Source organism: Callithrix jacchus, chromosome 7, assembly GCF_049354715.1.
Source record: "Callithrix jacchus isolate 240 chromosome 7, calJac240_pri, whole genome shotgun sequence".
Classification (NCBI taxonomy): domain Eukaryota; kingdom Metazoa; phylum Chordata; class Mammalia; order Primates; family Cebidae; genus Callithrix; species Callithrix jacchus.
In genome coordinates, this window is record NC_133508.1 from 6,512,984 (window position 1) to 6,537,391 (window position 24,408).

General features: G+C 45.9%; 1 protein-coding gene across 6 annotated transcripts in view; it reads left to right on the forward strand.

Annotated features, from left to right (window-relative positions):
• SFMBT2 (Scm like with four mbt domains 2) overlaps window positions 1–24,408 on the forward strand; it is a 264,676-nt gene that overhangs the window by 39,322 nt on the left and 200,946 nt on the right. For 5 of the 6 annotated variants that reach the window (XM_035306701.3, XM_035306700.3, XM_035306702.3 and 2 more), the window contains exons 3-4: window positions 3,509–3,603; window positions 5,973–6,213. In XM_035306701.3, coding sequence (XP_035162592.3) covers window positions 3,509–3,603; window positions 5,973–6,213 — 336 coding nt within the window. The remainder of the gene's footprint in view (window positions 1–3,508; window positions 3,604–5,972; window positions 6,214–24,408) is intronic. The other variant, XM_035306703.3, reaches the window with a different exon arrangement.

Sequence of the window (24,408 nt, forward strand, 5' to 3'; positions counted from 1 at the left end):
GACCTCAGCTCCCAACACTGCCACGTTGGGGATCAGATTGCAACATGACTTTTGGAGGGGACAGACCACAGTCAAACCACAGCAAGCCTGTAACGGAGAGGTGACACCCACACACAGCAGATCTCTTAGGATGTTCCTGGGAGGGCGACGGCTTTGTAGAGCTGGAAGTTGCTGACAGGCTAGGGCAGGCAGGGGGCTGCAAGAGGGTCTGGTTCAAGTTGAGGCCAGCCAAGGAGGGTGGAAAGAAGCTCTGGACTTTCTCTGCTGTTCTTAGTCACTGCATTAAGATGCGGAGGCAGGTCCATAGTGCTGAGCTGATGCCTCTGACTAGTGCATTGGAAAGCAGATTTGGTACGAGGTACTCAGTGCTGTTGGGAGGCAGAGGATTGTCAGCAGAGCAACCAGGTGCCACCCCGTGGTGTTTTCCAGAGGATGACTGCTTTCTCTCTAATTCACTTCACTGTGTCTTTGAAGCTCTAATCTTGGTGTCCTTCATCTTCCTCGGAGGCTATAGGACCCGTTGACCTTTTTTTCAGGAAGCGTATTTCTGCTTGAAGGGCTTCAGCCCCTGGGTGGGACTGAATGTTAGAGAGTCACCAAGAAAAGCTTTTCTCTCCTGATGGCTTTTTCTTTTTTGGATGTTTCACTATAAGTCACTTTATCGAAGTCAAAGTCGAGGAGGCCATTCTAAGCAACTTGGACTCAGAAGGGGAAATTTAAGGTAGCCTTTCAATTCAGCCTCCTTGACTTTACAAAAATGACCCTCTTCCCTCCATTTCTGAGAGTTTACAAAGTATTAGGAGAGACTTAATTTTCCTACTTAATACTTAAAAAATTTCAAGAAGGCTGGGTGTGGTGGCTCACACCTGTAATCCCAGCACTTTGGGAGGCTGAGGAAGGAGGATCGCCTGAGTTTGGGAATTCAAGACCAGCCCTGGCTAACATGGAGAAACCCATCTCTACTAAATATACAAAAATTAGCTGGGCGTGGTGGCACAAGCCTATAATCCTAGCTATTCCAGATTACAGGAGATTCACTGGAACCCATGAGACAGTGATTGCAGTGAGCCGAGATGGCACCACTGCACTCCAGCCTGGAGGACAGAGCAAGACTCTGTCTCAAAAACAAAAATAGGGCCGGGCGCGGTGGCTCAGGCCTGTAATCCCAGCAGTTTGGGAGGCCGAGGCGGGTGGATCACGAGGTCGAGAGATCGAGACCATCTTGGTCAACATGGTGAAACCCCGTCTCTACTAAAAATACAAAAAATTAGCTGGGCATGGTGGTGTGTGCCTGTAATCCCAGCTACTCAGGAGGCTGAGGCAGGAGAATTGCCTGAACCCAGGGGGTGGAGGTTGCAGTGAGCCGAGATCGTGCCAATGCACTCCAGCCTGGGTAACAAGAGTGAAACTCTGTCTCAAAAAAAAAAACAAAACCAAAAAACAACAAAAAAAAAACAAAAACAAATAAAAATAAAAACAAAAATTTCAAGTAGGCAAAACATAGTGATAGTCTCCAGAAGAAGGCATTCGTATTCGATCCCACTTCCCATGGCCCATCTGATAGGATGGGGTATCAGTTCTGCACCAGCCACAAGAGGGAAGGCGGTACTTACTCCTGGCCGTTGACATAGGTTCTTGTTTCTAGAAGATAAGTGGGTTGAACATCAGCACCCACTGGACGTCACTGCAGGAAGATAATCTAAAGTTCTGAAGCTCCTGTGTGCATGTTGGACAGCTCTTTCTGCTGTATGTTCTTTTCTTATCACGACCTTGCCAATTGGTTCAAATAATGTTTACGACTTACTTCCATTTAAAATGACACCATTCATATTTATGCTATGTATAGGTTAAGATGTGTTATTTGATGCTTTTTGACTATACAAGTTTTATCTTATATACAGCCTTAAATGTTTGGGGAATTACTTGATTTCCTTCAAGCCTGGCTGTGTGGGTTTGTGAAATTCAAATAGTTATGATTTTGGCCAGGCATGGTGGCTCACGCCCGTAATCCCATCAGTTTGGGAGGCGGAGGTGGGCAGATCCCCTCAAGTCAGGAGTTTGAGACCAGCCTGGCTGACATGTAGTGAAACCCCATCTCTAATAAAAAATACAAAAATTACCTGGGTGTGGTGGGCACACGCCTGTAGTCTAAGCTACTTGGGAGACTACTCACTCCTGTAATCCCAGCACTTTGGGAGGCCAAGGGGGAAGTATCACCTGAGGATCATGCCACTGCACTCCACCCTGGGTAACAGAGCAAAATTCCGTCTCTCAAAAAAACCAAAGAAACCACCACCCCCCACAGATAATTACGATTTTAAGAGCCCTGCTGTGCATTTGATGGTATTTCTCTTTATTCCTTGTGGTTGGAGACACGCAACTCTGTTGGTTTCTGTCTCCGCAGTAGGCTGGAGTTGGGAGCCCCGGACTGGCTAGGCACTGGGCAACTCTGTTGGTTTCTGTCCCCGCAGTAGGCTGGAGTTGGGAGCCCCGGACTGGCTAGGCACTGGGCAGCTCTGTTGGTTTCTGTCCCCGCAGTAGGCTGGAGTTGGGAGCCCCGGACTGGCTAGGCACTGGGCAGCTCTGTTGGTTTCTGTCCCCGCAGTAGGCTGGAGTTGGGAGCCCCGGACTGGCTAGGCACTGGGCAACTCTGTTGGTTTCTGTCCCCGCAGTAGGCTGGAGTTGGGAGCCCCGGACTGGCTAGGCACTGGGCAACTCTGTTGGTTTCTGTCCCCGCAGTAGGCTGGAGTTGGGAGCCCCGGACTGGCTAGGCACTGGGCAACTCTGTTGGTTTCTGTCCCCGCAGTAGGCTGGAGTTGGGAGCCCCGGACTGGCTAGGCACTGGGCAGCTCTGTTGGTTTCTGTCCCCACAGTAGGCTGGAGTTGGGAGCCCCGGACTGGCTAGGCACTGGGCAACTCTGTTGGTTTCTGTCCCCGCAGTAGGCTGGAGTTGGGAGCCCCGGACTGGCTAGGCACTGGGCTGCAGGCAGCTGGTTGGTTTGTGTTGTTGAGTGGCTGGATGGCCCCACACACTCCAGCAGTTCTTTTGGGCCTCATTTTCTTTTTTTCCCCTTAAAATGACGCCAGGGTCAGTGCTTTATCTGTATAACAATTAGTGCTGTTCTTCATACACACCACAGCCCTTTCTCAATGCTGGAGGGTTTCTTTCACCTTGTCCTGCAGCCTCCCTGCAGGCTGCGGTGTCCACGGAAGCTGATTTCAAGGGATACATGAACATGCAGCAAACAAGCCTCATGTTATTCACCCCAGAGAACCCAGCGTCCCTCTTCATTTCATCAACACGGTCGCAGTGGAATGTCCTGTGTTTTCCTTTCTTCAGTCAACACCTCTAAGCGGACTGAATCTTTGCAAAAAATGCAGCCATATTCTTCTAAACTGTGGAATTAGCTTGTGTCTTGCACGGAGGGTTTTCTGGTCTCAGCTGCAGCCCAGCACCTCTCTTTTCTCCACTCCAGAGCTGATACTCTGTTCTTTTGTTTTTCAACAGAAGAAGGCTCAAGCTTGGAGGAAACTGGCTTCAACTGGGGAGAATATTTGGAAGAGACAGGAGCAAGTGCTGCTCCTCACACATCATTCAAACACGTATGTAAAGCAGCTTGTGTCCTCTGCTCTGTGTCTAGAAGGTGGGAAAGGACGGAACCTACAGGGAAAAGCCAGAGAACCCAATGGAAAGAGGGCAATGGAAAGAGGGAAATTTGTGGCCAGGCACGGCAACTCATACCTGTAATCCCAGCACTTTCAGAGGCTGGGGCAGGTGGATCACTTGTGTCTAGGAGCTCAAGACCAGACTGAGCAACATGGCAAAATCCCATCTCTACAAAAATTAGCTGGGCATAGTGGCGCATGCCTGTAGTCCCAGCTACTTGGGAGGCTGAGGTGGGAGGGTTGCTTGAGCCCAGGAGGTGGAGATTGCAGTGAGCTGAGATTGCGCCACTGCACACCAGCCTGGGGGATAGTGTGAAACCCTATCTCAAACTAAAAGGAAAGGGAGAAATTCAGCCAAAATTTCTTAGGAAGGAGGAGGAGACCTGGAAGTTTATTTGGTTTCCCCAGATAGCTACAGGGAAAATAGACCACAGGTAAGTCAGTTTGAATAAGTAAAGAGCCAGAAAACTAAACAAGAAGGTGAAATATATTCTTAGTAGCTACAATGGCTATATGTTCAATTAATATTTTGATTTTGAAGAAGGTCACAAAAGATTTCCAGCCATTCATGAGCAGATGAGTCAGATTAGAGGAACTAACCGTAGATTTCATGAAAACATTTGGATCTAACCAAAAAAACCATTTTCATTAATAATCTTTCTTTGAATAATGCAAATAACATGACCAGCCGTGGGAAGTCCCAGAAAATTAAAACCAAAGTGAGTTTTTATCAGGTTTTTGCTTTGGTGTAAGGTATTGGTAATATATAATATCATTAGCAGGGAAAAGACTAACTCACATGGATTCTAAGAACTTGGGTCCTGGAAATTTAGTCTTTAATTGTTTTTTGTAAAGGAAATGGAAATGGAGATGTAACTCTGAGAGACATTTTTCACTTTGTCCATACAGGACAGAGATTCATCCTGAGTTTCATAGACAGATCAGGGCGCTTTCTTAACCTGTTCTTCCTTTTGGCGCCTCGGCTGAATGAGGAAGCCAGAACTTTCATTCCTTATTTTTATTTATGTATTTTCTGTGCGCTGGGTCTCACCAAGTTGCCCAGGTTGACCTCGAACTCCTGAGCTCAAGCAATCCTCCTACCTTAGCCTCTCGAGTAGCTGGGATTACAGGCATGCACCACTATGCCCGATTGGATTCCATATTTTAAGACAACATTTATTCTTTTTGTTGTATTAAAAAAATTAAATTCAAAAGGAATTTAAGATTTTTATTAAATTTCTGACTGTGAAAATCATGTTCCCATTTCCCTTCATATTCCTCATGCTCTATTTACTAGTTCATTCTGGATGTGACTGTAGCTATTTAGTAAGACCGAGAGCTAAATATGAAAGCACGGCACAGCTCTCAAGTGTACGTTGTGGCTGCAGTTCCACAAAAGCCATCGAACATTTACATCTTAAGATGCTGAGATGATCTGGCCGTTGTCTCAGGCAGTTTAGGAAAGAGACATTGATCACAACCTTTTCCTTCCTTTCTGTACTGAGAAGTTATCAGTTTCTCTCTGCTGGGAGTCACTCCCCTTTTCTTTGATTCAGTCGATCCTCCCACCTCCCTTTTAATCACAATATAGTGTCGTGGGGGGCAGAGCTGGAGGCTGTCCCTCAGGACGCAGAAGTCTCCAGACCTGTGTGCCAGGTTTAAAGGAAAAGTAGCCTCACACCCATGCAAGTGTGACTGATAATTCTGTCATCTCCTTGAAGCAACAGGCCGCTGGTGGACAGTGGATATGTCAGCTTTGGAATCCACCTGGTGGTTAAGATCCACCAGGCTAGAAAGCTTTTCCTGGGGGTGGGGGCTGGTAAATATCAGTAGACTATAACCCTTAACTGTAGATGAAATTCATTTCCTAGGGCTGTGCTGTTCATGGAATAGGCACTGCCGTGTGGTCCTTGTGAGCCCTGGAAACGTCGGTAGTCCACATGGAGACATTCAGCTGTGCTCTGAGTGTAGATACACACCAGGTTCTGCAGGCTTTAGTCAAAAACAAGAAAGGTGGCCATTTCATTAATGTTTTTATGTTGATTACATATTGAGATGATAATGTTCTGGACGTACTGGGTTAAGATATACTGTTAGAATTAAATTAATTCTTTTTTTTTAAATGTGGCTGGCTGTAAATGTAATGTTTAGCGTGACATTTGTGGCTCCGTCGTGTTTTATTTAGACACATGTACTCCTGTTTTGGGGCAACAGAATAAGTGCCATCCTTTGGAGTGGTTTTTGTAATCTTTTCGCTGTATGTGTCTAGCATAATAATGGGTTTCCTGTATTTCTGATTCCTTAAGGTTGAAATCAGCATTCAGAGCAATTTCCAGCCCGGAATGAAGTTGGAAGTGGCTAACAAGAACAACCCGGACACATACTGGGTGGCCACGATCATTACCACATGTGGACAGCTGCTGCTTCTGCGCTACTGCGGTTACGGGGAGGACCGCAGGGCCGACTTCTGGTGTGATGTGGTCATAGCGGACTTGCACCCCGTAGGGTGGTGCACGCAGAACAACAAGGTGTTGATGCCCCCAGACGGTGAGCCCCTGTTTCCAAGGCTTCCATTTACAAGCTGTCATCCTTCATGATGCCTGTAGTTTTGCAAGAAGCAGAGAGAACCCTGCATAGAATCCCTAATGGTCTTAGTGCCACGGTCTCCCAGTTCTTTTAGAATTGTTTCTCACAGGCTTCCTTAGCTGGAGGGAAGTCTGTGCATTTTCAGATGTCGGTGCTGGTCCTGATGGTGGAGCCAACCTTGGCCTTTAGGAACTGAAAGTGTGCCTAATCCTGAAATTGCTTTTGGAGGGTGAGAAAGGAAGGCTGAAGGGACACCAGGAATTGAGGTCTTCTGTTTGGCGATTGGCCATGTTGCTTTCCTTCTGCTTCAGCAAGTCGACGTTTTGAACAGTACCTGCAGAGCGTCTTAAGCAGGCGTCTCTAATAACTTTTCATCTGTCTTCTTGGGAGGCTGTCAGGGTGTCGGGCTTTTAGAAAACCATACAGATGAGAGAAATGACATTGCTCTCAGGGAATGGTCAAAGCCCATATAGACATGGTGAATTTAGTTGCTACAAAGCCACTGTTCTCTACTGGAGCAGTTTTACCCTAACTCCAGGGGACACCTGGCAATGTCTGGAATCATTTTTGATCGGGGGACCCTTGGATTTGCTCCTGGCATTTAGTGCATGGAGGGCAGCAATGCTGCTACACCCCCACAATGCACAGGGCAGCCCGATAACCGGTGATTACCAGGCTCAGCCGAGCAGCAGTGCTCAGGGGAGAGAGCCTGCCGTAAAAGAATGGGCTGCACATGATAAATGCATTGAAGGAATTCATCTGATCCCATAAGTGAGAAAATTGAGGGCAGCCTAATACATGAATCTCGACACCCCACTCTCTTTTATTTTGTGATGATGGCAGCAGGGATACTTGCAGGCTCTGGATGCCACCTTGCAAACATGTGTGGTGTCCTCTTCGTAGCTTGCTGCCTATTTCCATCTTGAAGTGATGCATGAACTTGGAGAGGGGAAATCCCCAGGCGCATTCTGTCCTTGGTGTTAGCAGGTGCGTTACTTAGCCTTTCACAGTATTGGAGCTTTACCTTTTTTTTTTAGGTTATGACATATTGCTTTTCTGATTATTGGGAATGGCCTGTGGTTTTGTTATGTGTGATTGATGGCCTGCTAAGAAGGAGGTCATAAAAGTGACTGGAGTTAAGAGTTGCATTTATGTGACGTTTGTCAGGATCGAACCCGTCACCATGGGCTTAGCTGACATTTTGACCCTTTATTGTCTCTGAAGAAAGAGAAAAAGGGTCTTCCTTCTGTCTTTCCTGCTTTGATCTTTGCACCTGCTCTTTCCTATGAAGGAGGCCGAGAGCCTCCTTCCTTTCTGTGTCCTCCTCCCCCCCACAGCTGTCAGCGTAGTTCCTCTTCCTCCTGCACTGAGGTTGACAGGCCAGGTCGCACCCTGTCTGCACCATGTGGCTGCCTGCCCTTCAGTGTTCATCACTGTTGCAGTTGTACTTTCTTCTTCTTTTTTTTAAAGATCTAATCCTCATGCCATAAAATTCACCATTTTAATGTGTACAGTTCAGTGGTTTTTTTAGTATATTCATGAGGCTGTGCAACCATTATTGCTAATTCTAGAACTTTTTTTTAATCACCTCCAAAGTCACTCCCCATTCTCCCCCTCCCCGGCAAACCCCTGGCAATCACTAATGTACTTTCTGTAGATTTTCCTGTTCTGGGCATTTTACATGTGTGGAATCCTAGGCTGTGTGGCCTTTCTTGTTTGGCTTATCCCCCAAGCATAGTGTCCTCAGGGCTCATCCCCACGGTAGCTTGCATCAGAATTTCCTTCTTTTTTTTTTTTTAAGACTAGTCAAGTGCAGTAGTGAGAAGAGGGGAAAGAGTAGAACAAGGAGTTCGATCTGTAACTATGAACAATCAATTGAGATAACTCACTACCTTCGGATCAGCCAGAATGTCCTTGCTTTTTAAGGCAGAATCCTATCTCTGGCACAAATCAATCACAGTTTATTCTCCATTCATCAGTGGGTGGGCATTTAGATGCAGCTGTACTTTCCCTTGGGTGGTTTTTTGAACAGAGTGCACTTTATCTCCCCAGAGAGTAAGTTGCATGGCCTGAGCCCACTCACCTGTGTCCACCAGCTCTGGCACGCGCTGCCTGTGTTTGAGGAATTGACAGCAAAGGTTCATCGGGTAATTGAGTGGTCTAGTAAAGAATGTGAAGGTGCAGCTCACATGGTAGTCTGAAATAGCAAGGAAAAGAACGGTCGCTGCTACCAAGGCAGGACGCGTGTGTGCCCCACTTCGCCTTCCTTCCTTGTGCTGTCAGTGTGTACCTTCTCTCTGGAACTGCAAGCCTAGATTTCCAGCCTCTCTAGTCGGGTGCGTGCTGGAGAAGTGCTGTTATTAAGTCAGGTTTTATCTTTCGTTCCCACTCCAGCTCTGCATAAGCAAATCGTAGGGTCAGGAGGCGCACCTCGGGAGGCACAGTGCATGCTCATGCTTTTGGTAATGTCTGATTCACTCAGCCCCAGACCCAGCCTAAATGGGTCCTGAGTGACATTGTTAGAACTGCCTTTGAATTAAAACCGCCACTGAGGTGAGAGGCTACGGGATGGCGTTTGATTAATTTACCTGTGATTTCTGATCTGTTGTGAAATAAATCAGCCTTGATGGATAAATTATACTGATGGAATATTGGGGAAATATCAGGTCTAGTTAGAGATTTAGAGACTTTCTCCCCACCCCCAACTCTGCACGCAGGTGCCACACATTTATGCCCCTGTGTACTTGGGAGGTATGTTTATGCTGGGGGGCCATGTACACGCTTGGGAGCGCCAAAAGACGGGCAGACAGAGGGGGCACATAGAGAGGGTGGGAGCCTCAGGCCCTGTCGTTGCTGAGGGTTTTACCGTCACATTCATGACTCACGACTCAAGTTTGACACTTGAGTCTTGAAAGGCCCTTGGAAAACATGTAAGATGGTTTCATTTTGTAATAGCTTCTCTAGTGAATAGTTTTAGAGACAAGCTCTGGGGTCTTGAATCTTAATGCTCTGAGAGCTAATGGATTCACTTGGAAAAAATCCATGCTGTTGCTTGAGAAAGAGGGTAGAGTTTATTAATCAATTCTTCCTTCTCCCTCGGAAGACAAATGTGGCAGCAGTCAGACTCGGAAACACCATCAACTTTGTATCCTACTGACTGTGCTATTAGGCAAGACACAGCCACACTTAAAATGACAAGTTCAAAAAGAAAAATGAGAAAACCTTGGAAAAAGGGAAACCATGAATGTGATGGAAATATTTAAAGTCTTTTCAATTGTTAACAACGTATGCTAATTTAAGGAATTCTTCAGTGATATTTTTTAAATAACTCAAAAAACTTTAGTAGGTAATCAATATGACTTGGAAATCTTTAGTATGGAGAGCAAAGTCAGGAAATAGCAGGATCCTGGGGCAAGAGGTTTTATTGATTGCTGTAGGACAGAATAATTATTGCTTTGTAGCCGGGGGCGGCAGTTGTTCCAGAGGGAATGGTAGAATCCATTGTTTGAACAAGGATTCTTGTTCATGTGGTTTTTTTCCTGTCTTAGAGAGCTGATACCATTGTAAATTCTGCAATGGTGCCTGGTCGATCTTTACTGTGGTTAAACTTGAAAGGCACCGCAGAATATGAACAGGAGTTACAGCAATCAGTGATGCACAATGTTTCTGTTTGGGAGGCTTCTTGGTGAGCGGGAGATTTTTTTTTTACTGATTCCAGGAGTCAGAGTGATATAAAGGGAGGGGCCTGTGGTTGCAGCCCAAGATCTGATTTCTTACCTTGCCTTTGCTATTAACTTAGCTCCATGGGTGAGTCCCCTTCTTGGGGTCCTCATCTTTGGATGAGGGGTATGTTAGTCTGTTCTCACACTGCTAATAAAGACATTCTGGAGACTGGTAATTTATAAAGAAAAAGAGGTTTAATGGACTCACGGTTCCTCAGGGCTGGGGAGGCCTCACAGTCATGGTGGAAGGCAAATGGGGAGCAAAGTCACGTCTTACATGGTGGCAGGCAAGAGGGCATGTGCCGGGGAACTACCCTTTATAAAACCATCAGACCAGGCCAGGTGCAGTGGCTTATGCTTGTATTCCCAGCACGTTGGGAGGCCAAGGTGGGTGGATCACGAGGTCTGGAGTTCAAGACCTGTCTGGCCAACATGCTGAAACCCCATCTCTACTAAAAAAATAAAAATTGCCTGGGAATGGTGGCGTATGCCTGTAATCCCAGCTACTCGGGAGGCTAAGGCGGGAGAATTGCTTGAACTGGGACCTGGGAGGTGGAGGTTGCAGTGAGCTGATCATGCCATCGCACTCCAGTCTGGGCTACAGAGCAAGACTATCTCAGAAACAAACAAACGAACAAACAAAAAAACCAACATGAGAAAAACCTGCTTCCGTGATTCCGTTACCTCCCACTGGGTCTCCCTTGTGCCATGTGGGGATTATGGGAGCTACAAATCAAGATGAGATTTGGGGGGGGATCCAGCCAGACCGTATGAAGGGGGTTGTGGTGTAGAATCTCTAAAGAGCTTTCCAGTCCGGAATACCTTGGTTTGTGATCCCTGTGAAGGATGAAAGGAAGGAGGGTGTGAGTGCTAGTTTTCCTGTTTAATGCACAAAGAATGGAGTTTCTTTTAGAGTGAAGATCCATGAACATCTAGCCCAGGAGTCTGTCCTCAGCACAGACATCAAGTTTCTGAATTGCTGTTGGACGTGATGACAGTTTAGCAGAGCGGGAGACACTGTCATCAGGTCAGGAAGTCACGGTAAGTACCTGGGTAGAATTTTCCCCCGTGAAGAATTGTCGAACCCAGTTCCCCATTGGAACCAGAGAACTGAGAGTTTTTAGTCCTCAACTGAGTAATCCATGGAAGCTGAGTCAAGTCAGTCGGTTGTGGATAACAGCCTGGGAGTGTGTGGGAATTCTGCCCTTGTTTCATGGGAGAAGGGAGATGAATGCCTTTCCTTGTCAGGCTGAGGTTGCAGAGCTCCAGATCTTTGAGGACACTTTGGGATTGTCCAGAGTAGTCTTCTAGCACCTGGCTAGAGTCACTGCACTGAGAGAGAGCAGTTTTATTATTTTAGATAATAGTGTTACAGAGCACATAGGACTCTTTGCAGTCCCATGTTTTCCTGCGTTGCCATATTAAATGAATGTAAGCTGTGAATTAATGCAAGCCATCATTGTTCTGTTAAATGGTCCAAGGAAGGAGAAACTGCATGGCGGCGGCTCCAGGAGATGTCATCACCGGGGGATTCCGATCCACAGGCAGAGAGCTCCGTTAATAAGGACGTGTTTAGAGACCGGGGCTCAGTGGCCAATTGGCCGTTCAGAGAGCAGTGTGCCTGCTTGTGAGCTAATCGGGGCTAATCTTTCATATTAAAAGTATTAAGGAACATACTACATTAAAGCGTCACTCAGTGCTGCAGAGGATTATAGCTCTTATTAGTGGAGCAAAATGTAAAACGTTTTGGTTTAGTAAATCAATAAGGCTTGATTTATTCATAAGCACATGCAATGCCCACAAAGGGCAGCTGCCACATAATTATTGTTTACAGTGAGGGTGTACGGAAATCATTTAATCCACTGACGACTTCATTGTTATTTATTGAAAAGCAGTGACGTTACCTTTTAATGTCTGGGGATGGGGAGCTTTGGAGATTTCGCTGGTGCCTGCAGAGCACCCAAAAGGATGCTTGTGGAAATTGCAGGTAAGTGCGTGTGACGATGTGGCTCCAAATAACACCCCTCAGCTTGTAAATGGAGGTGTATTTATGAGCGCTTTCTGCTCTTTGCAATAAAAGTATTGGAATTATCTAGTGCCTTAGGAGACCTGCTGCTAATTTTTATTTTCCCCCATTATTAAAATTTCCGTCATTTGAATTGAGTACTCTGCAGTCTTGCCAGGATGACCGGATTTACCATTCAACGTTAAATCAAAATTAGTGGAGTTAGTTAATATGCAACTCATTTGCATAAAGGAATGTTTATTCATGAAGTGTGAGGAGAAAGTGTGAAGACGGCCTTATGTTTATGTGGGCCGCTCCTGCCAAGTTTGAAAGCCTGGTTTTAGGACCGTTTTTGGGAATTGCTGTTTTTACTGTAGTTGATTAGAGAGGAAAAGATGCTGGCAGGTGGCACATGGGATGGGAAAGGGACCGGACTACAGGCTTTATCTGGCTGCGATCACAGCTCAACTGTGGACTCTGAGAAGTAGAATTAGGTGGTGTGTTTATGAGACTGTCCGTTTTAAAAATTTATATTTTATAGTTAGATATTTTATTTTAAAATGTTTGAATATTTAAAAAACATTAAATAGATATTTTAGAAAGCCAGCTAATATTGTATTGTCAAACAGCCATTTTTGATGATGGTGTTTGGAAGACACGTAGGAGACAAAGTAACCTGTGCTCCGGCACTGAGTGGACCTGTTAACACAATTCACATGGTTTTGAATTCTGTCTGACCGGGAGGAGAGCCTGTGTACACATTCGTGGAGGTGTAGACCGGAATGGACTTGCCTTGTAGATGTGTGTGAGAGAGATTTTGTATATGTGTGTTTGTAAGTTTTGGTGTAAATGATATTTAATTTTAATGCCTGTCATTACACATCACATCATAAGAGTCCCCATATGAATCAGAACCCGTCGTATGTAGGTACTGGTGAGCAGTAACTCTTTGTTTATGAGTAGAAAACGAAGTTTTTCTCCCCAGAAATCCCTGTTGGGTGATTGCATGTGTTTTGCTACTCACAATATGACACACACACTCTTTTTTATTTCTATTTCCTTTGAGACAGGGTCTCCCTCTGTCACCCAGTCTGGAGTGCAGTGGCATCATTTTGGCTCATTGCGACTTCCACCTCCTGCACTCAAGCTGTCCTTCTGCCTCAGCCTCCAGAGTAGCTGGAACTACAGGCACACACCACCATGGCTGGCTAATTTTGTATTTTTTCTAGAGACGGGGGGGTCTCCCTGTGTTGCCCAGGCTGGTCTTGAACTCCTGAGCTCAAACGATCTGCCTACCTTGGCTTTCCAGAGTGCTGGGGTGACAGGTGTGAGCCACCGTGTCTGGCCCCACACACTCTGTTTTCGGTGATCTTGAACAGCGAATGAACGAATTATGAATTTTACTGTTTGTGTCATCGCTCTCCAATTAGAAAATATTTTCCTCCTGTGGTACCAGGTAATAACATTTAATCCTGTCAATCCTCAGAGTATCCTTGTTAAGCGGATGGTATTTTTCTTATTTTATAGTTCAAGAAAGTGTCTATGTTCTCTGATCAGGCAGTTTGAAGTAGATTTTAAGCTAAGAGGATTCTGGCCAGTTCTGAAATTGATGCTTTCAAAATAGCAAGGGGTCCGTAAATATTCGTTTATTGATTAGATTATATCAATAAGACTTTAGATTAGAATGGTCAGACTGAAAATACCACTGAGAAAAGTTGTAGAGTTGACTGCTTGGTGATTTTTAAGAGTGGGGTAGAAAGCTGCCGTCCAGAATATTTTCCAATTTGTCTTTTTAGCGGCAAATAAATGGAAGAGATGAGGTCTGGAAGTTCTTTGCCGAATGGTAACCATGATTATGTAAAGTTATGTAAATTGCATCAGATGCTATTTGGGTTTTTCTGCGCTACATGAAAACTGTAAGCATGAAGCAGTGACTAGAAGGTTTTCCTTTTGAGTGCTAGTCATAAATGAATTTATTTTCTCCTGCTTCTCAACCCAGCAACATATGTAATTTAAGTCAAGCATGTGTTTGATTCTGAGTGGAATTTGAGGGGGAGTTGGTGCTCTGTGTTTCTGTGGCCTCGTGTCTCATTTTTGCCTCTGTTAACTCCTTCACTTCTGTAATTGTCAGAGCCTCAGACTCAACTGGCCCCTCCTCCCTTGACACCCCACCTCCCCTTGTAAGGAACCTGGCCCTGGCCTGCTCCAGATGCAGTTCAGATGGTGATGGCCTCAGGTGCGTGGAGGGCTCAGCTCCCATCCGGCCCTGTTCCTGCTCTGGGTGGACCCTTGAATGTCCTGAGTGATCCTCGGGCATCACATGCAAGGGAAACCCCAGGGTACCTTTGCACAGACAAGCCCGCCTGGACTTGTTGTAGGACGTCTGGCTGCTCCAGGCCTGACCCTGCCTCACTTACCTTTTATTTCCCCTTCAGCTACATCTGTTCACTCTTCTTTGTGGTGCTGATTGTCCTCTAGTTTTTTTGGACTGGGGAGCTTGTCCTGCTATGCTCTCTGCTCTGGCCTCCTATATAACCTCTGACTCCCCTGCTGCCTCTTACTAAATGTCCTATTGTGGCTCCATGTTCCAGGGCATATGTCCATTTCAGGGCCATGCAGGTGTTCTAGAGCCACGCCTCCATTCCAGATCCATGCAGGTGTTCTAGAGCCACACCCCCATTCCAGGGCCATGCAGGTATTCTAGAGCCACACCCCCATTCCAGGGCCGTGCAGGTATTCTAGAGCCACACCCTCACTCCAGGCCCATGCAGGTGTTCTAGAGCCACGCCTCCATTCCAGGGCCATGCAGGTATTCTAGAGCCACGCCTCCATTCCAGGGCCATGCAGGTGTTCTAGAGCCACACCCCCATTCCAGGGCCATGCAGGTATTCTAGAGCCACACCCCCATTCCAGGGCCATGCAGGTGTTCTAGAGCCACGCCTCCATTCCAGGGCCATGCAGGTGTTCTAGAGCCACGCCTCCATTCCAGACCCATGCAGGTGTTCTAGAGCCACGCCTCCATTCCAGGGCCATGCAGGTGTTCTAGAGCCACGCCTCCATTCCAGACCCATGCAGGTGTTCTAGAGCCACACCCCCATTCCAGGGTCATGCAGGTATTCTAGAGCCACGCCTCCATTCCAGGGCCATGCAGGTGTTCTAGAGCCACGCCTCCATTCCAGGGCCATGCAGGTGTTCTAGAGCCACGCCTCCATTCCAGGGCCATGCAGGTGTTCTAGAGCCACGCCTCCATTCCAGACCCATGCAGGTGTTCTAGAGCCACGCCTCCATTCCAGGGCCATGCAGGTGTTCTAGAGCCACGCCTCCATTCCAGGGCCATGCAGGTGTTCTAGAGCCACGCCTCCATTCCAGGGCCATGCAGGTGTTCTAGAGCCACGCCTCCATTCCAGACCCATGCAGGTGTTCTAGAGCCACACCCCCATTCCAGATCCATGCAGGTGTTCTAGAGCCACGCCTCCATTCCAGATCCATGTAGGTGTTCTAGAGCCACGCCTCCATTCCAGGGCCATGCAGGTATTCTAGAGCCACACCCCCATTCCAGGCCCACGCAGGTATTCTAGAGCCACACCCCCATTCCAGGCCCACGCAGGTGTTCTAGAGCCACGCCTCCATTCCAGATCCATGCAGGTGTTCTAGAGCCACGCCTCCATTCCAGGCCCATGCAGGTGTTCTAGAGCCACGCCCCCATTCCAGGGCCATGCAGGTGTTCTAGAGCCACGCCCCCATTCCAGGGCCATGCGGGTATTCTAGAGCCACGCCTCCATTCCAGGCCCATGTAGGTGTTCTAGAGCCACGCCCCTACTCCAGGCCCATGCAGGTGTTCATTACAGGGCCGGGCTGATGTCCCAGGGCCATGCCCAGTTCCATTGAGTTTCAGTCCAGGGCTGTGCCAACTTTCCAGAGCCATGCCAGTGGTTGTGCCTCCGAGTCCTTCAGTTCAGCTGGTCATTAGGGAGAGTCTGCCTTTTTGAGCCCGGCTCTCAGGGAATTGTTGGCTTGTGCATAGCTTGTCTCCTGAGTCTAGAATCATGTTAAAGCTTGGTGAATACGACCTTCAGTTCAAAGTCTTGGGAACTTAGTGTGATTCAGAGGTGAATTTGAAATTGTTGTATTGGTCAGGGTTTTCCAGAGAAGTAAACCTGATAGGATCAGTCCATACGTAGCAAGAGATTTTATGTTTAGGAATATGTGATTGTGGATGATGGGTGAGCCCAAAATCTGATGGGGAAGATCTACAGGCTGGACACTTAGGAGACATCTGTAGTCAGAGTCTGAAAGCCATCTCCCATAGAAGCAGGGGGGCCGATGTTGCAGATGAAGTCTGAAGGCCGCCTGCTGGGGAATCCCCTCTGGCTTCGGGGAGGTCAGCCTTTTGATCTTTTCAGGCCTTCGACTGATTAGAGAGGCCCACCCACACGTGGGAGGATGATTTGCCCCTCAGTGTATACTAGTATAAATGTTACTCTCATCCAACAACACCTTCACAGAAACACCCAGAGTAACGTGTGACCAGATGTCTGGGCACCATGGCCCAGCCAAGTTGATGTGTAAAATTAACCCTCCCAGGCATGGATTCAGAGCTGGATCGGAATCACCCACTTGCTCTCCCCTGGAGTCATCGTAATGCCTTCTGGAGAGGCAGAACATTTTGCGTACACTTGTGATCACTGTGCTAGCTTTTGCCTTAACAGACAAGGTTCGGTTGATATTTCTGAATACAGATGCCCTTAACAGAAAGCTCTGGTAGGAATCGAGAGATTGTGAAGGAAATGAGTGGATTATCCTTACTTCTGTGAAAGTATAAATGTCAGGGTGACAGGTCCGAGATTCTCTTGAAAACCAGTACGAAGTGGGTAGGAAGAAGAGGCAGAGACATTTCACCTACCTTATAGGTTCACTGCCTGCTGCTCAGTAGGGCCACCGTGATTTGTTTGAGTTCAGTGTCAATTTCCACAACTTCTTCTCACTCTACAGGTACCCGCTGGGATTAGTTACAAGGGATTTTGCTAATGAGGATGTACTTCTGGATACAGGGTTCTGTGGCATGCATTTAAAAAGGCAGTAGGTGGCCAGGTGTGGTGACTCACGCCTGTAATATAATCCCAGCACTTTGGGAGGCTGAGGAGGGACGATCACTTGAAGCCAGGAGTTTAAGACCAGCCTGCCCAACATAGTGAAAGGCTGTCTCTATTAAAAAATACAAAAATTAGCCAGACATGGTGGCACATACTTATAGCCCCTACTCAGGAGGCTGAGGCAAGAGAAGTGCTTGAACCCTGGAGGGCAGAGGTTACAGTGAGCCAAGATCACCCCACTGCACTCCAACCTGGGTGATGGAGTGAGACTCTCTTTTTTATTATTAAAAAAAAAAAAGAAAAGAAAAGGCTAATGTGCCTTCATCATGGGTTGCCTTGAACTCCTTTGAGGGCCCGAAGCTTAATCATTATGTGGCCTGTCCTCAACCCTGAGAAAAAACAAACACGTGAGCAGCCTTTGGGGTTAGCATTACACTTACAGTAGGACGAGAGGGGCCTCCAGCCTGGGGTGTGCCTTTTAGAGAACACAGAGGATCACACACACAGGCAACTGCTTGTATTGAGGAGCACGGAGCTGCCTCTCCCTCGGGTCCTGTGTCCAGGACTGGTCTCCAGCACCCCGTACCTACACATCAGGCTTAAACGGAGACATTCTCCGCATCTCTCATGCCCTTGGGGAAAAACAGCTGTGTCTGAATGCTGGTGTTCTGTTTCATTTTTATTTTATTATTATTTTTTTTGGTGGGTTGTGGTGTTACCACTGGCAGAGTAAAAGATAAATTAATGGTCAAATTACTTCTTTCAGAATGCACAAATATAATACATTTTTTACATGGTGAAGAATCACTTTGCAATAGTGCTGAGCAGTTTCTATTCTAGAGGAAATTAGTACAGAATTTCCAATGGTTGTATACATTGACTGGGGAATATTTTTAAATATTAAACAATATTAACTTTGTTTTAGAAAATGAAAATGAAATATTTTACCATGCGAATTCACACTGCTCTCACACGTGGGTATCTGGAGCCCTAGATGTGCCATGGTTGAAGCTGATGTTGATTTTTTTGCATTGGCAACTGAGTGAACGTTGAATGCTAGAACTGTGGGTAGTTTCATTTCGTTACAAACACACTCAATGAGATTAAATGCTGACAAAGTACATACAATATTTAATTTTATTTTAATATTTTAAAATGTTTGATATTCACTAATTTTAATTTACATTTTGCCTATTAATTTTAGTAGCTAGTTTAGAATCTTAGAGTAGTTGGACATTTGGAATCATAGATATTTAGAAGGAAAACAGCATTATTGAAAACAAAATGATGAAAAAATGTGAATTTGGCATTTTCTTCAATTTATGTATTTTGATTGAAACAAGATGAAGTAGACTGAGTATAATGATATTTTATCTTTCAATCTGTTAGGTGATTTCTGTGACTAGAACATTTAATGGAAAATCTAAATTTTTAACTAATTTTCTCAAAAGAAGGCCAAATAGATACAGATGTAATCATTCGTGGCTTATGTGAGTCTTGATTTGATCACTCATGTAGACGTTGCCGGTCCATCTGCAGAACGCCCAGACTCATGATATAATCATTGAATTTAGTCATCCCTGGCATTTTGCCAACTTTCTGTCATCCGTGAACTCCTACTTTTCCAGACTTTTTGATTGACATTATGAAGATACATTTTTCAGTGGAGGAGGACAGAGCATACTTTACTTAAAAGCCTGTTTGCTTGATTAATAACTTGCAAATCTTAAACACATGCTCTGTGAGCTACATTTGTATTCCCACCTGGTATGCCTGGGCCTGTTCTAGGGATCAAATAGAGCCCCTATGAACTAGGAGTCTTTCTAAGGGTGACTTGGGCACATGTGGATTTAGGGAGCTGGTTTCTACATCCACCAGTTCTGTCTCTTCCGTGAGACTGATCTGCCTGAGAACAGACCAGGCCGTTCTTTCCCACCTGTCCTGGCCTCTCTCCCAGTCTTCCCTCTCCCACGTTGGTTGAGAAGAATGTCACCATCTGAGGTATCGAGATTTCATACCCACCGTGCCAGCCGTGACATCCAGACACACCAGTTTATCTTTTGATGTTTAATCATGACACTGCCATGTTACTTAACGTTGTTTTGATCAACACTAATGGCAATTTTAATAATGTAAGCCAAAAGAAAATTTTTCTTTTATGGTCAATGAAATTTTTTAAGATGTTTAATTATACACTGCTTATTTTTTGTTATTGTTGCAGAAACATTGGATAAGATAATATAAGACTGCTGGGGTAAGAGTCTGGGGATGTAGGCTGGTTCTATAACCTCAGGGAAGAAAAAGAACTCCGTACAGGCTGCTAAAGTAGCACTTATTCATGTATATTTTTATTTGTTCATTCATTCATTCATTCATTCGTTCATTCATTCATTTTTTGTAGAGGGAGTCTTGCTCTGTCACCCAGGCTGGAGTGCAGTGGCACAATCTCGGCTCACTGCAACCTCCACCTCCCAGGCTCAAGCAATTCTCCTGCCTCAGCCTCCCAAGTAGCTCAGATTACAAGCACACATCACCATACTTGGCTAATTTTTTGTATTTTTAGTAGAGATGGGGTTTTGCCCTGTTGCACTGGCTGGTCTCGATCTCCTGACCTCACGTGATCCACTTGCCTTGGCCTTGCAAAGTGCTGCGATTACAGGCCTGAGCCACTGCGCCCAGCCTATTATGTATGTTTTTAAATAGGATGGAAGGTATCAGTTCATTTACGGAATATATTTATGGGAGTAACATATGAGTTTTATTCCAAGTGTCACAGTTGCAGTACACAGGAAATTACATCCTCTGTGACTTTTGAAATAAGTGAAACATTTCTCAATGCCAAATTGAAAATGCATGATGGGAGGATGTGAGTTTTCCAGAATTCTTGTATGGGGGTGGGTATATGAACCATAAAGTTTGAGGACCAGTTTTCACAGATGGTACTCAACCACAGCCCTTAGCATTCACCCATTAAGACTTTTTCCTTATTATTTAGATGCTTAGATGTTCTCAGGGCTTTGGAAAGATTTATCATAATCGAGCATTTGCTGAGTTTCTGTTTCCGTCATTGGATTCCTTTGGTAATATGTTTGCAAGTCTTTCTCTGAGTTCTTTGCTAATAGGAAGATGAGAACTGACAGGAAGATCTTGGGTTGATGGGTAAAAATGGCTGCTGGCTGCTGTTTCAGTCCACTGTATCACCATATTACTGTCGCCATAGAAACGGAAACATTTAATATCATTCAGTTCATTCTATTCTGTGCCTGGTGTGTTTTGGGTGGGGGAACACACAATATGGTTGTTATTAAGAATTTTATATTGAAGCACATTGGTAATATAGCCAACTTTTGGCCGATGGTGTGCACTCAGTGATGAACTCAATTTTGGCAATGGGTGTTTTCCATGGTGGCCCCCAGTGTACTTATTTATTTCTTGGCCATGTCTGCCTTACTCTTGAGTCTCTCACTCTGGCTTACCAAGAGGCGTTGGGAGCTGACTGGAAACTCTGATCTCTGGAAGTATGGGGAATATGGCTTCTCTAGTCTAGGTGGGAACTTCTCTGAGACAGCATTTCTTTTCTTTTGTTTTTTAAAATGTGTCTGTCTAAGCCTGGGCAACATATAAAGATACCATCTCTCATAAAAAAAATTAACCAGGTATGGTGGTGCATGCCTGTAGTCCCAGCTACTCAGGAGGCTGAAGCATGAGGATTGCTTGAGCCCAGGAGATCGAGGCTACAGCGAGCTGTGATTGCACCACTGCACTCCAGCCTGGGTGACAGAGTGAGACGCTGTGTCAACGTGTCTTTATCCTCAACATTTTTAGAGATCTGTTCAACTGCTGTGGAAACTTACAAGAGCCACATGCTTACCTGACATTGGCACTAGGAGCACTCCTGGGGGAATCTGCCTGTGGATGAATAGAAAGACCCTGCTCTCTGCTGGTATTGAAATAAAACCCTGGCATCTCTGGAACTCAGTTCCGTATAGTAAGTGGCTCCTCCGGCCAGCATACAGGGCTGGGAAGTGTTGGTGTGAGTCATGTAGCCTGAACGATGGGTGCAGGCCTCCCTGGCCGCTGAAAAGAGCCTGGAAAAAAGCTGTTTCACCTGCTTCCGTCACACTGTCCTCAACTTCACAGTGACCAATGGACATGATCTTGCTCTCACTTTGATGGCCAGTTCTCTTTATAACCTCACGTGGGAAGTTCCCTTCTCATCAGATTTTTTCTTTTTCTTGCCTTTTTTTTTAATGTAAGAGGCTTTAATGGGCCTTGACAAAGGGTGGTATGCATAGAGAATTATCTGCCCTGATAGATGGCACTTGAAATACAGCCACAGGGCACAGTGTCTTTTCTTTAACCAGTAACTCCTCACTCGGCCACGTCCACTGTCCAGAATACTGCCAACGAATTGCCTTTTTATCCCCTGTAAGATCAGAGAATTTTGACGATACTGCCTTTAAAATGCTTATTTTTGCCGTGTGCGATCATTGTTTCTGGGTACCTGATCGCAGCCATTGCTTATGGAAGCAAGGCTGTGTGAATGTTTTGTTATCAGGAATACACATTTTGGATTCTAATGCCACCACCTAATTCAGTGCGTAACCTGGGCTAGGTACCTTCCCTCTCAGCTTTGTGACCTTCAGTGTTCCCGTGTGTAAACCCAACGTAATGAGACCTGCCTTACGGGCTCGTTTTGTGCATGAAATGGGATTTGCATAAACTGCTCAGAGCACTGCTAGGAATGAAGGTGGGAATGAGAAATGCCGTTTTCATCCGTCCTCATTCGTCTGGTTAAGGATGGTATTTTATTCACCTCTTGGTTTCTTTTTTTTTTTTTTTGGGGAGGTGGCACTTTTTATTTTTTTTATTTTTTAATTTTTTAAATTTTTTATTGGATTATGGGTTTTGGGGTACATGAGCAGAGCATGCAAGACAGTTGCGTAGGTACACACATGGCAGTGTGCTTTTCTTTCCTTCTCCCCTTCACCCACATTTGGCCTTTCTCCCCAGGCTATCCCTCCCCACCTCCCCCTCCCACTGGCCCTCCCCTTTTCCCCCCAATAGACCCCAGTGTTTAGTACTCCCCTTTCTGTGTCCATGTGTTCTCATTTTTCATCACCCACCTATGAGTGAGAATATGCGGTGTTTCATTTTCTGTTCTTGTGTCAGTTTGCTGAGGATGATGTTCTCCAGATTCATCCATGTCTCTTGGTTTCTTACAACGCCTTGCACATGGTTAAAGCTCAGCAGTTGTTAAATGAGTAAAGAACAAAGCCTCCATGCAAAAACAACACAGAAAACTAATCAGCACTAGTGTGTGTGTACTATTCCCTGCAGGGCCTTTTCAAATCCTGCCGCATTCACAGACGGCAGCCACGCCATGTGATTTTGAAGCCCAGTGTGTGTTGGAAGCAGAGAATTAGAAGGTGGATCATATGTTAGTCATGCATATTGATATCACAAATAAATGATAACAGGCCACCCAATTGCAAGGAAGGAGATAGAGGAGCTGGGAAAAGTGGGATCAATGTCAGCGCAATCTAATGCCGTTTAGCGCGGGAGCCCATAGCCCCATCCACAGATCCAAAGGGGGTGTGGTTACTGCTGTGGGAACTGCCAGTTATTACGGTAAAGCAGAATAATCGACATATGTCACTCAATCCTCCAACAGGTTGTGAATATCTTTGATATCTACCAAGTAGGTGGCAATAGCAAAGGATAACCTCGGGGGATTTGGCATGGAGGAAAACAAGATTGTCAAGACCTGCTGTTCTAGGAGTTAAAATGTATTATTACTATAGCTACGGTAGAACCCTTCTCTTCTTTGTCATGCAGACTTAAAGTATAAAACAGTCGGGAGGCCAAGGCGGGTGGATCACGAGGTCAAGAGATCGAGACCATCCTGGTCAACATGGTGAAACACCGTCTCTACTAAAAATACAAAAAATTAGCTGGGCATGGTGGCGCGTGCCTGTAATCCCAGCTACTCGGGAGGCTGAGGCAGGAGAATTGCCTGAACCCAGGAGGCAGAGGTTGCAGTGAGCCGAGATTGTGCCACTGTACTCCAGCCTGGGTAGCAAGAGCGAGACTCCTTCTCAAAAAAAAAAAAGTATGAAACAGTCTTTATTCCAGCCGTGAACCAACACAGTGAGCCTGGAGCGACGATCAGCTGCACAAAAATTAAACATATTTGTATTTCAAGATGTATCAAGCTATCGTGGCCAGTTCATAGCTACCTTGGGAAGGCATTTGGCAGGAGGAAGCAGGATGGCAATAAAGTAGGGTAGAGGACGGATACTGGAGTCATCATGGGTGCAGAATAAGGCTGCCCCAGAAGGGTGGCTGAGTGGGGTCAGAGCTGATAGTTCAAATATCTTTTGCTATGGATTTTCTAATTTTCTAAGATGAAGTGTTCAGGTCCCAGCATGCGGATGGTGCCTCCGGATGGACAATTCAGGTCGCATGCCTCAGACCTGGGGATTGGGACTGGCCACAACAGACAAGACACCATGTGCAGGATAGACACCATGGAAAAAAAAATTAGGAAGTAGGACGTGATTGGCAGGAGCTGGGAAACTTAAGAGGCAGGATCAAGGCTGACTTCGCCACCGTGCCCCAGCCATGAACACGATGGGAGGAGGGCTGTGGGCAGCACTTCCTGAGGGCCTGAATGAAGCAAGCTTGGAGAGGGAGCTGGTTTGGTGTGTGGGTCTCAGTGGCTTCTTTAATGCCAGCCTGGGCCTGTAGGTTGTTAAAAGTGCGAAAGCTGTAAACCAACACAGTGAGTCTGGAGCAGTGACCAGCTACACAAAAATTGAACATATTTGTATTTCAACAGGTAGTGAGTTACCATGGGCAGTGATAGGTGCTGATGTAGCCTTCTTGCCTCTTTGAGAGTTGGATTCCCCTAGAGACATCCTAGACATTGGATAATTTTTGAAAAAATTTTAATTTAGTTAATTGTTTTTTTTTTTTTGGAGACAGAGTTTCGCTCTTGTTGCCCAGGCTGGAGTGCAATGGTGCGATCTTGGCTCACTGCAACCTCCACCTCCAGGGTTCAAGCAATTCTCCTGCCTCTGCCTCCTATTAGCTGGGATTACAGGCATGTGCCACGGTGCCTAGCTAATTTTGCATTTTTAGTAGAGATGGGGGTGGTTTTTCCATGTCAGTGAGGCTGGTCTCAAACTCCTGACCTCAGGTGATCCACCCACCTTGGCCTCCCAAAGTGCTGGGTTGAAGGCATGAGCCACCATGCCCAGCCGACACTGGATGATTTTTACATCGCCATCATCAGTCCATCAGATAACAGTCCTTAAAATCCCAGTGTCCTCAG